Source organism: Epargyreus clarus, unplaced genomic scaffold (genome assembly GCF_041222505.1).
Source record: "Epargyreus clarus isolate Ecla_fem2 unplaced genomic scaffold, WU_Ecla_fem_2.2 ptg000018l, whole genome shotgun sequence".
Taxonomy (NCBI): domain Eukaryota; kingdom Metazoa; phylum Arthropoda; class Insecta; order Lepidoptera; family Hesperiidae; genus Epargyreus; species Epargyreus clarus.
In genome coordinates, this window is record NW_027332226.1 from 6,802,009 (window position 1) to 6,816,072 (window position 14,064).

Consider the following 14,064-nt stretch of genomic DNA (forward strand, 5'->3'; position numbering starts at 1 on the left):
ATCTCAATCTGGGATCTGAGGTTCGAAGCGCAGGTACGCCCAGCCGGTTTGATTTTTCAAATTCATGCGTAGGTATTAGAAATCAATTTTCAGTTGCATTAACAATGAAAGAAGAATTGTAAAAAATCTACACACCAGATATTTTTTTTAGGTTTTTTAAGGTGTGCAAAGTTTACCTAACTGCACTTCATCGGGGTGGTGAACTATACCAACCCATTTTACTCTAAGAGAAATCCCAGGCTCAGGAGTAGTCCGTAACAGAATTAGGTACCGATTACGTATTTTTTTATTATTATTTTTCCACGAAAACATTTTAATATCAGTAGCTAATATACCAATCACCGTAAACACAGAAAGGAAATTGTAACTATTAATAAAAGTATTGTCTACAAGAACACGAGCGAAATTTTAAAAATAATTTTATGACGGTAATAATACGAGAATACATTGATCAGCTGTCTTCGTAGCTATGAAAATAATAATTACCTAGTCTATGGCCGGAGTACTGAGATCACTGGGCTATGGGGCACGCGTCAATATTTGACGGACATCTTCACCCGTCATCACTACATTATATTGTCATGACTAAGTCCCATTTTACTATTCATCCAGTCTAATCACAGTGCCCGAAAGCAATCTTAATACACGAGCATAAAGCTCAACTTATGACAGCTACACCGACCGGGGACCAACGTATAGTGGTTATTGTTGTTGCTCTGTCTTTGAAAGCAGTCTAATTAAGTTTTTTAGACTATTGAAATTCATTGTTGATTGGCAGATGGCGCTAGCGGCAATTTAAAATAGATACGTTACTTTCAATCTTCAAGCACACGAGTACCGCCCGGGTTGACCTTCACGATGACCTTTCCGATAAATTTATCGATACCTATGCTTTAACCTATACTTAGAATAAATAAAAACCGTAATTGAGTACAACGCCATCTATTGTCAAACAAAAAACACGTAAACGTAAAGACAAATTGTTTGTCTTGAGTCTTGACATAGTGGCATGCTAACCGATTTTCATAAAGATTTGTGTTAGCAGTGTTATTAGCAAAATGTGCGTTTTTTTATCGTAAATCACATGCGACAGAACACAAATAAATTTTAAAACAAACTTTAAAAAAGCTGTACCTATCACGTTTTATATGGACACATTGAAAGATTGAATGATTCCATTTAATAATTTCAGCATCAAATATTGTTGTTCGATTCGAATAACAGTTACTAATCGTCAAAGCCACATGGCAGGCACGATCTGTCGTGAGAAAAGCTGCAGCGAGGAATCATAGTGAATCCATCAACATCAGCGCAATACCGATCACAAATCTGCCATCAATCATAAACATCAGAAAGGATTAAAATCTACGTTGCACCTTCCGAAGCTCGAGTACCCTTGTTTTTCTCTAACCCGTAAATACTGAGGGGCGTAAGTATGGCCTGGGGGCGGTAAATATTATAAAGGGGGACAGGGAGTACCCCCGCCCCTGTAGGGGGGCACTATCCCTTATCGCGAGCATTACCCTCGCGAGCGCGGCCGCTAGACTGCCAAAATGTGGGGCAAATCGATTCCTCTGCCCCATTTTTGTGCATCTGGACCACTATCGATTTTCCACTCGCGCGGGACAATCGATATTTCGTTGCTTGTTGTGCCGCGTGCGTGTGACGTGTGACGGGTACTTAACGCAAAACTAACCGAATACGGCGTGTTTTATCAAACTAACGTTACTGTTTATACATAACTGCATGTATTTTATCTATGGTTTTTTTACAAATTTCGATTTTTTTTGACACTAGCTTAGCATGGAGACATATAGGAAACATTCTAATGTGTCTGAAAATTATTGCCTCACTAATAATAAAACAGGAATTTTGGAGAGTTAGTAGATTTTTTTCTGTCAATGTTACTAAGGTATCCCTTTCATACGCCCATTAATTGCACACATTCATTGATAACACATTGTAATTTATACCGATACACTACCTCTAAATCTTGCGGCCAAGGAGCCGTAAAATGTCATACAATGTAACTAGTATGGTACCGATAATTATTTGAAACGTGTCCGCTGTCCCGTCTAAATGAAATAATTTTATACGTGTCGTAAATTACTTTTAATCGGAATGCTCCGACTGCATGCACCATGTGAGCCATTTCAAACAACTGACTCTACTTTGTTGCTCGCATGTGGATTATTTTAAATAAACACTGAAACAATACACTTTTGGTCCAAATTCTACCTACCAACAACACTTATAATATTTCATTAATATAAACATACCTATACGAAGTTCTTCGGTGCCAACAATTTTATTAAAATAATTTCAGATTGTATAGAAAAGTACCAAGACATAATATGGATCAACTTTATTTATACATAGTATGTAGGTACTTAATTCCTTATTCACGTTAGAGTGTGTAGTTTCGTAACAATGTATTGGAAGCCGTGATTACCTATAAATAACGAAAATAATATAAAGACTATAAAACGCAATTTACTTTCTATCTTTATATCCCTTGGAGTCCGATTACATATGATACACACTTAGTTTTTATCGATTCATTTTTAAATTGTTGCGAATGTTTTATTGGATTTTATTACGAACCGTATATCAGAGTTTAACGAGCCTTAGTGGAGGTTTAAGTAGCCCTTATCTGCCTTCGTTGCTTTGTTGTAAACATTTGGAGTTGTTCGAGAGTTAGCTCGCTGTTCGCTAACTGCACTCCGGTACTAGAAACAAATACTTGCCGTTTCAATAAATACCGGTTAGCTGATACGAACTAGCGATTCTTCAAAGCTTGCCGGCGCCGGCATAATTACATAAAATACACGGTTGTTATTCCGCTGTAGTAGGTAATAAATGTTTCTCTACAACTATTTTACAAATTACACACTAATGATGTTTTAGGAAGGGTTCGTGGATTACTATCTGTTATTTTCATTTTTCACCTCTTGGATGAAATAATTATGGCTTTAGTAATAAAAAACAGTCATAGCCTAGTGGTCTGTAACTAAACTCCTCAACCGAGGCATCAAGATTTCGAATCGGCATTTTTGATTTTTAAAATAAGATACGTGCGTATTACAAAAAATGATCACTTGATTTACATTGTAACATCGTAAAGAAACGCAGGTAAACTCTTAGAAGTTCCTTAAAAAAACAATTATCTTATGCATGTCTACCAATTCACAGCTAGACAGCGTGGTTGTTTACCTATAACCTAAATCCCTCTTACCTGTAGTATGAGTTCTTACGTTTTTACAAAAAATACTGTTTTTGTATTTGTTTACGTATTCCAATCAGTTCTGATACAGTCCGCTGGGGGCGCTGATAAGAAATGTATGGGCAAATACGCAAATACAAGAACAGTCATTTATGTAAAAACATAAAAACTCATACTAAGGGTACTGAGCCTAACAGTGAAAACAGTAATTAATAGACGCTATAATCATTAATGTTTTATTTCCTACACCGATGCAAATTATTCTCATTGCATGTTCAAGCAAACGAGAATAAGTAACAATTTGTTTGTCATATCTAGATGAGAGGATATTTATTAATGCAGATAGTAGGTGTGGGCTATAATTTAGCGTACAATTAGCAGATAAGTGTGTCTCATTCTCACAATGGCGAGTAGAGCGAGTCGCATAAAAAGTAATTCTCTTGCATTTCCGCCTTCTATTGTCTTGATACTAATCTGCATTGGATTAATAAGCGCAGACAAGTACAGTCGGAAGAAAATTATTCTGCGAGGGCGGTGCTCGAGTTCAAAGTTAGTACCGATAGGAACGTATCTAAGCCTTAATATGTAGAGATAATCGTTCGGCTATTATCCTTCTGCTGGGCAAGGATCTCGTCTCAGAGTATAAGAGGTTAGGCCATAGTCCACAACTCTGGCCTATCCAAATTGGAAACTTCACGCACCTTGTGTTATTTTTAAAGAATTACGAGGCGTGTAGCTTTTCTCCCGTTATGTCAATTGATAAATAATTATTTTAATTCGGGATTGGAACCTTGGACTCCTTCTCTGAGTGGTTGAGTTTGGACAACTAAGTTACTAGTACGGATCAAAATATTGAAAATTCAATATTTGAAAATTCACAATTTTTATAAACATTATGGCTGGAAGTATCTACTTAACTTACAGATATATTTGAAACATATCTTCGTTAGACACACAAACATAGAACTGCATTAAATTTCACAATATTTCTCTATAATTAGAAAGATCCGTGTATCCTATTATTATCGACCTTGTCTAAACCATAAAATAATTACTGTAGCTACTGTGGAACATCTGTTAATGTTTCTGAGTAACACGTTGTTTCTAATTACAGATTTAGTTGACCGAATAAATAGAACACTATGTCATGATAATCAGTTTGCGATTTATATGAAACTTTACGAACTTTTAGACCGATTCTCTTAATATTTCTATTGTACGTATGTCAAAACAATTGAATGTAGTTTTATTAAAGTTTTAAATGTACATTTTTTGTTGACGGTGCTTTCTTAAACAGACAAACATTGAATCCATCATTTTCTCGCGCAGTTTATACTTCTGTAACAGTTCATCTCATGATAAACGGCAATGACTCCTTCCAGCTATAATTAAACATGATTAGAGCTCAACACATGGTGAGCCGCAATTATAAGACGTTACAACGGCTACCGGAGCACTACGTTACACGCCATGCGATAGTTTCTATCAACCATTCAATAACTAGCACGGAAGCAAACTCTAATTAAACGAGCTCGTTATTTACCTATCGTTCACTTTTTTCTTATAATTTAATTACCATATCGGCCACAACAATGTAGACTACGGAACAGTCAGCTCTCATCGTCTACGTTCCTACTTGATACAACGCGACGCGTCCTAACATCAACCGCTCGGGTCCCCAAGTGCTCTCGTAGACTTGTATGTTGTGGGAAGAAAGCGCGTTGTTCCAAATCCATTCAAATCCAGAGTCATGAATGAATCGAATGCGAAAGAGACGACCAGATGCAGAGGGCAGAGAGGCGAGCGGGACGCAATTTCAATAGTACGCGAAACGGAAATAGAGCCCGATATAATTCCGTCTAGCCGGAGGGATTCCCTCGTGTCACTTGTGTGCGTTCGTTTTTCGGATTGCACGAATGTTGGCGTGCGTTCCAACTGCGTATTCTTCGTTCGTATTCGGAGGGTTCGGCTGGCTGCTGTCGGCCGCGCTCATTCTTTCCGTTCCGTCTGAGGCCCGGAGTGAGCATTTCCCCAGCTACTTGTTGATCAGTTGTAATAAATTACCTCCATGATATTCCCATTGTGGAAGAGTTTGTCGCTTTACTGCCTCGGAGGAAATTGCGTTTCCTTAAGCCACTCCGGTTTATTTGTCGCGCCATTGTTCACTGAATTATTTGTCGGTTTACTGACTGATGGATTGCTTTGATTTATAGTTACAGTTAGACAAATGTACTACGCTTTAAATTTAATTAAGCGACGAAATAAATGATTGCGCATAACTAGAAATTAGCGTTCCGGAACAATTCATAACTTGCATTACATTTGAGACAGTTGGCGAAGTGCCACTTATTAAATGTGTTCAATGATTGAATTAAGCATAAAAAAACTGTTTTGAATATAGATTGGCTCGTCTAAGTAGCATTTGCATAAATGAATCAACAGTGGTTATGCGGAAATGTAGAAAGTTAAGTGGCGTCAGTATTGCGGTGTCCGTTTCGATGAAGCATGCAGTGAGCGGAACTGTTGGTAGACCAGACGGACATGGTAGACCGGACAGACCGGAATCAGCAATATCCAAAAAATCTAGCACAATTTAATACTAATAATTATTTTGTAATCGTCAAAAAGAATTACTTAGTGATCTCTAACGCGTGTAACGCAATCCGTTTAAATGTAATTAAAAGTCAATAATTAAAGCTCTAGTAGGTAAATTTGGTCCTCCATTATGAAACAGGTATATACAGATGAAACGTCCCATTTAATATTTTTTTTACAAATTAAGTACTTATTATTTAAATGGTTAAAAATATAAAGGCATAGCAATATTAAATTACAATACATTACACTATTAGTTAACAAAAACGATAATTCACAAAAACGAAACATAACACTTATTTAATTCGTTAGCATAATGAATAATATAAAACGCTTTAATTACGTAAAATTATCAACGGATATTATGTTAAATAAATAAATAAAACAGTTTTTGTTTTACCACAGTGCGGTTATACTTAGATGTGGTTAACTATAATCGAGCAATTGAAATGCCTGGCTGAATCTGGTACAAGCTTTCATTAACTCTAAAAACAACTCTGCACATAATAAATAACGCATTGCTATCGTAATTCTGTATCGAATGCCAATAAATTCCTGTTCTATGCTAGTAAACTTTTTATATATAAAGTATTATTTCTAAGTGGTAATGAAATACTTAGAAACATTAGACATGTAAGCAAATTTAATTAATTAATGACTTTACTTTGTTTTATTCAAAAACTTTAAATGTGATTCAAAATAAAAACTATTTAGTTAAAATGATAACCACCATCACTTATAACTGACTTTTCCCTTTAACCTTTATCAATAAAAACATAATCCACTCCAAGTAAATTTTCTATTTCAATGACGTATTGCATTTAAAATTCAGTTGGCGAAAATTGTTGTTATTCATGAAATATGGTATTCTATTTCTTGTAGTATACAATATAATTCAGTATATTCGGCTTGTGTCGTACACTACGCGACCAATCGAATATTATCCATAAGATACAAGCTTTCACATCTCTTTTTAAGCAAGCTTCTACTATTAGCAAACTTGGTATTTCAAGGCGTTTTAAAGTACATCTCATAAGTGTTTACTTCAATCACAATATAATATGTACTTTGAATTAAATTGCAACTGAAAATCCGAAGCGTATGATACATAAACAGTTACTTCTTTCAACGCATATTTCACTATCCCACATAAAGCTATCCGTAACCATATGCAAGAGCAGTGATAGCCTAGTGGTTAAGAAACTCGGCCTCGATCGAGGGGTCCGAAGTTCAATCCCAATCCCAGGCACGCACCTCTGATTTCTCAAAGTTATATGTGTATTAGAAATTAATTATCACTTGCTTACACGGTGAAGGAAAACATCGTGAGAAAACCTGCATACCTGAGAAATCTTAAAAAAAGAGTTTTTAAAGGTATGTGAAGTCTACCAATTCGCACTTGGCCAGCGCGGTGGACTATGGCCTAATCCTTCTCATCTCAGAATGAGGGAGGAGACCCTTACCCAGCAGTGGGACATTAATGGGTTGATGATGATAAACCGTATGAAAATTAGCGCTACGGAATATATCTGTTTGCTAATGAAATTATTTGGCAGCATGTGTCTGAGACACCGCATTGCGGTGTCTTGGTTTAATATTTCAATGAGTACGACCGCTTGGACCCACGCCAGTCCGTTCCTACTTCGGACCCATCGTTCATATTGTTCGCCACATCTGCTAACTACTACATATGTGTAATTTCCCTGGACAACGCATATTACGTGGCGTTGCATTACAAGTTGTGGGTCGTTGAATATTAATATTTAAGTACTGCTATACTACAAGTCGGATTTTCAGTCCTTTTAAATACGAGTATAAATAAATCAATGGAATTTTATATGAATTTGGTGGATGCACAGTCGTGCGTCTAAATGTATATTATTAATGGCACTTTCAGAGAAAACAATATATACTGTCGAACACAGAAACTCATCCTTTTTATGTTAAAAATAATCTTAAAGTTTTTATGAATTGTTTTACTTCACCCACTTCATTGATTCTGCCTTTATGCATAATATACATGTGTCACTTGTCACTTTTGTATAAGAAGAAAATAAAACTGTAATATCAACTTCTTATGTTAAATAAAAACAACTGATCACAAATTAATAGAAAAGTCTTGAAACACATTCTTCAATACGTATGCAAAAATATAACCATGATAGATACAATGATAAAGTAAACAAGCGAAGCTTTTACACATGTAGAGAAATGTAGCCATAGGCCGTGCAGGAAATCATGCGGGTGGAACCTAGGCCGACTAATCGGCTTGTGTAGAGTAACGAGCAATTAGTTGACCACACATACAGTCTAAAAAATTATGTTCGTTCGCACTCTACCCGCTCGGGGCTCGCACAACACCATTTGAGCGTTTACTCATCTTCATATACGCAACAGACTGTAAAATTCCTATGAAAACATATTATTATAGTAAAACAACATCTTTGCAAGCTTAGTATTTTGAAATGTATTCACTATTCGCCAATAATTTGATAACATTAGAAAACTATTTTGTTAATTAAAATATATACCTACCTATATTTTCTTCATACTATTGTAACTTCAATATTAATGAATCCATCGTACAACCTACTTTATTCACTATATCATTCAAATAGTGTCACTAATGAGTCGCAGAAACATATCTCTTCTTTAGTTAGGCAAAGCAGCCTTAGGTTCAAATTTAAAATGAAGAGAGGCAAGTTCAAAATCCTTACAACGCACTGGGATCAGATTATGGGAGCGTTGTTTAAAATCCTTTTAACATAATCCAAAATCCTTCCGTTAAATTCAAAAGCTTGTTACAAAAAATGTATCCAATGTACCGTCACACCTCGGCTCTACAAAGGTAATGAGGCAGTTATTTCAGTGCTTTGTTTATTTACAAAATATCACTCCGTTTGAAGGCGGACCATCAAAATGCGTCGTAAAGTTGAAAATTCCATAAAAAGTCGTGTTGATGACCTCCATAATTGAACCCGCTCTTTGTTAGTCACAGAGACAATGGACGGAACCCGCTTCGAATGTATTGATTAAGATATGTTCCAATTCATTAGTAATGTAATTGACATCTTACGCTTCTAATTGAATTTTGTTAACTACTTATGCTAATTTAAACATCACTAAGACACAAGAAGTAGTGAAGTTTGTTTTTTTTTTGGATTACGAAAAGTCATAGATTATTTATTTGTTGCGGCTTTCATATAGTAAGGGAATAATGATTAGATTCCTTCACAATGCTTAAGATGGTATCATATTTAAATTATAAGTTCATATCACAGACAGTATATGTTAATGTCAATACTGTTATAAAACTATAATTTGTATGTTTGTACGAATATCACAGAAAAAGGACTGCACTATTTTTTGTGTTTAAAAGCTTGTAATCACAAATACATTCATTTCCATGTTAAAACCCAAAAAACGCAATTTATTTATATATTTGTAGGTATGTCTCTAAAAGAATCAGATTTTATGTAACTAAACAGTACCCAAAACGTATTTTTGACAGAACTAAAATGTGTACTATTTACTATAGACAAGACACAAACATACTCTTAATAATAGTCAAGACATTCCCAAATGCCGAGCATTCCAAAAGGCACAAAACAAACGAGTTGTAGAAGTAAGGACAGTCACAATCACAACGCAGAACACCCCGGCTCCGTCCGCCGCTGTAACCCGATCCCTCCTCGTTTATCTGCTGTCGAGCAATTATTGAAGCGTGAAAAAGACCGTCCACCTATTATTATATACGTTTTGTAATGCGGGTGAAGCGTTCTTAAAAATATCGCGTTTCCTAGCAAAACGATTATGCCCCATATGACGCCCTAACTCGGCCTAATGAACAGTTAACGCTCAGAGATTACCTGCGTGTAGAGCAAGCCAATTTTTCCTAATACAATGTGGCCTTGATTGTTTAGGTATTACAATTTCCGTGTCAGTAACTGAAAATGTCAATAAAAAGATTGCTTGCTATTAGGCGATAGTCACTTTTTTTGCTTAGGACTTAGCTTAGTTAGGACCTATTTTACGCATTTATAGCCTATAGTCTAAATTATACATTTGTATTATTCATATCAATAAAACAGTAGGAAATCGTAACGAGAATTTATTACCTTGCTCTCATTTTTTATTGTCTATTCACAATCATATATAAGTGAGTGATGCATAATTGATTTATAAGTAACGCACTCATAATATTGCGTAAGTACATTTGCAGTAACATTTGAATGTCTGTTGTGGCTGGCAATAAGTTATGTGAGGTTTACACGGGGCGAGTTTTTCATGCCAGGATAGTTCACCGTGCCAGCCAAATATTATTTAACTTTACAAACTTTTAAAAATACTAAAAAGGCAAGGCAAGTAGATTTCCTTACACATTTTTTGCTTAAAGCAAATGATAACTATTTTTATATCTTTTGAAACTATCAGAAATGTATGCTCGGGATTCAAACACATATTAGCAACGTAGAAGGCCAATATTCGTACACTTTACGTTGTCTGAAAAGCACCTAGTGTAAACCCGATATTCACGCTGAATACATCCACACACACGTAGGTAAGAGGGATAAAAACACGTTTGTAAGCGGGATTTCTTAGTGGATGGAATCACTGGAATCGTAATGGTGGAAACGTGTCAATACAGATTAGTTTGATTTGGCCGCACGGAGATCGGTCTCCATTTATATTTTAATCTTATCTCGTTGCGTTACTAAGTATCTCTGTAGCATCGCAAATATTGCGATTCGTTTTCGAATTTCGTTTTTTATTTCTGCCATCAGGTAGGTAAGTTTTTGTTCGGTTATTCAAGGCTAATTATTTTTTAAATTGTGCGAAATGTGTATCGATTGTAATTTGTATAAATATCCAATGACAAGTAACGCGTACATATAGGTAATTCTGTTCCATTCTACTTTGAAGATAATGTTTAAAGAAAAAAAATATGTTCATATAGGATGTAGTATTTTTGTTTGAGAATTGATGTGTGTGTTCTGCAGGACAAAATTCTATAGTTGAGCTGTCATATTTGAAGAACAATTATTTACCGAAAATATAGCCAATATAGTTCGGTTAACGAATAAACAAAGACTTGTTTTAAAGCTTCAGCCTTGTTATACCACCCATATGTATTCAAAGTGTCAAAATATGTAGAGTTTTAAAGAAATCTAATAGATTTTTTTACTGATCTAATTAGGCGGACGCGAACGGCGGAGGGCGCAAGATGAGCAGCCAACGACGCGTGAACAGCAAGAGACGCTGCATCATCAACTCTACAACTTTACACGAGTCTACGCGACTCTACTAAGTATTTATACGCAAAATCAAATAAATATCGACGATTATCAATACAGTATCGATTTTTTTAAACGTTGCCTAGGTAGTTATATATTTTTTGTATTGTTAAAAGATTTTATTTATATCTATTGTAATTAAAATATTTTTATAAAGAAGATTTCTAAATTTATTTGGTAAAACGGAGGTATACTTAACTTTGTTATAAACAATCATATTATCAAATAAATTCAAAAAATGATTACCTACACCACCCTATCTTATAACAGTAATGTAAGCGCTACTGCTAACTTTGAATAGAGTGCTAAACGTCAAAAAATATAGGTAGGTACAAAGGACGTTCTAATTTAGACCTCATCCATAATATTGCTCCGGTGACCCACTTAAGATATAAGCCTCCAATTCTATTTGGGCTCTATTATAAATGTCCATAGACAATTACCACTAAGCCTCATATGAACTGCATAGTCGTATATAACTTTAATTCATTAATTTAATTAAAAAAAACTTCTTATTTTTTATAAAGAAATATAATAGATTACTTTATACCTACTTAGAATTATATTACCGATCACATTCACCCGATAACTACCTATAATGTGGATACCTATCTATAATCTACCTACGTATACTTGGATCATCAATATAAATGATCACTATTATTACAACTAATTGCTTTTTGCTTTTTCTGTATATTTTATAACCTGTCATTCGAAGACAGATAGCCATAGTTCATAAAATTATACTACATACCTAGTAATAAATATCTAAGCTTAATATAACTAGTCTTCAGAATTCCTAATTACATTTTTTTCACCTAAAATAATATGACTCGTTTAAAAATATCGAACTTTCAAAGAAAAAAGCGCATGCATTATAAAGTCGATATTAAGCTTAATAAAAATATAGAGCAAACAAAAGTAATTCAATTGTGTATCACAATAAAAATATTACATCGAAACGCTCGACTCTACATTACGAAAACAAGCGCATTTTAAATAAAACGCGTAATAATACACGCGTTTTAGATTTAACCGACGAATAATCAGTTTATTGAACATTACCCACATTTGATGTTATTACTATACTGATTGTTATTTAATCGACTAAATGAAAATGCATGATGACACTATAAAGGGAATATAAATGAGTCACAGTTTTCCGCTCAAACTTTTCCGCTCGCCAATAAACAAACATTAAATATTACGCACACAAAGCGTCCGTACGACCGAAAAAAAATAACTTTATGTATCCCAAACGCACAGTTGCGAACATTACATTTTAAATCGCATTCGGGGAAGGCACCGCTATATAGGCCTACCGGGCGACCGATGCGCGCTCCCGCAACAAAACAAGATTTTTTAATCTAACTTTAGCGTTTGTAAAAATTACTACTCAAATATTTACGCCCGGCCGCTAATTAACAGAGATTTAACCCTTCCGTCGCCGAAGTGCGTTTTAATATTTAACCCAGTGGAAATGTTTAGCGCGTATTAAAATTTGAAAAATTAATGGCGTGCGGCTTCCTCGTCCGATGTGGCTCCCGCACGCCTCGTGGCCGGCTTGCAGCCTCCGGGGTTGTCTTTACGCTATTGTGCACCGATACAGGCACCCCGTACTGCATTCAATTACACTGCGTATTAGATGTCAGCCAATTTTAATTTGGCTAGCTTTTACTTGCCGTAGTAGAGCAATCATTGTTTTTTGTACGTAATTATAGTTTAACTCTACCTAACATATAATATTTTTTATGGAATGCAAAATGTATAAGGATATTATGGAAAGTATTATTTTTCACTAAACTTTTCTTCAACTTTTACTCGTACATAAATGTTTTCAGATTTTTAAATGGTGATAAACCAAATAAAAGTAGGTGATCGATGCGCAGGTAAATAAAAAAATAAAAAGGAACAAACGATGAATTAGAAAAGAAAACACTAACAACATCATCACACACCACGGTCACTTAAATAATCCAAACAAAAATCCTAACCAAACTAAACATCACATCCACAGATACAATTGCAATGACTTTAGGTAGATGAGACGTACCTTGCCGTGGTGCAGTCGCGGTAGAGCACGTCGAAGTCCTTGCAGGAGAGCAGCTTGCAGCGGTTGACGCCCGGCTGGATGGCGCCCAGCCCGCGCAGGATGCGCACCTGTTCCACATTGCACACCAGCGGCACTATGTCTAGTCTTTTTAGTTTCGTGTACACAGTGTGCAGTCCTCCCACCAGGTGCTTGAGAAACAGTTCGAACGCCTGCGGCAGGCAGAGCATCGTGTCGCCCTGGATGATGAAGGCCGCCACCTTCTGTCCGCGGTAATCGACCAGCTTGCACTCGTTGGCGGACGGGTCGGAGGTGGAGATGGGCGGCGGGCTGCCGTAGCGCGGCGGGCCGTGGTGGTGCGCCGCCGCCATGAGCTCGAGCGGCGAGTGGTGCATCATCTGCAGCGAGCCCAGTAGGCCGAGGCCGGGCGGCGGCAGCGGCAGCCGCGGCGCCAGCAGCTGCGGCGGGCTGAGCGCGCGCGCCGGCGACGCCGCCTTCACCCGCGGCGAGCCCCCGGAGGAGCCGCTCACCTCGCTCGCGGTCGACGCTGAGTCCACGGCGGACTCCATGCTCGTCGGTCGTTCTATGCGCGCATCACACGCCCGTCGCGCGCGGTGTATCGCGCAACAATAAATAAAAAGCCGGAGCGGGCCGAGGGCGCGGCCGCGTGCGCGCGCCCGCCCCGGCGCCGCCGCGCGATTGGCCGCCCGCCCGCGCGCGCTCGCGGCCATTGGACGCCGACGCCGCGGCGATGTCTCCGCCCTTTTTTCCGTTGCGCTGCGAGCGCGCGAAGAAACGTTTCTGTTTCTTTTGGGCGCCGAGCGGAGCGGCCGCGCCGGGGGTGTATTGATAAGAATGTCACCGGCAATCAATATGAGCCTAGATGCCGCCGCGGAAGCGTC

At 37.2% G+C, this 14,064-nt stretch overlaps 1 protein-coding gene across 14 annotated transcripts in view; it reads right to left on the minus strand.

The window, feature by feature from the left end:
• The window catches only part of dac (dachshund family transcription factor), a 181,079-nt gene extending 167,301 nt beyond the window's left edge, over positions 1-13,778 (minus strand). For all 14 annotated transcript variants that reach the window (XM_073082541.1, XM_073082533.1, XM_073082542.1 and 11 more), the window contains exon 1: positions 13,166-13,778. In XM_073082541.1, the coding sequence (XP_072938642.1) occupies positions 13,166-13,731 (566 nt within the window). In that variant the 5' untranslated portion in view covers positions 13,732-13,778. The remainder of the gene's footprint in view (positions 1-13,165) is intronic.
• Between the last annotated feature and the right edge of the window lie 286 nt (positions 13,779-14,064).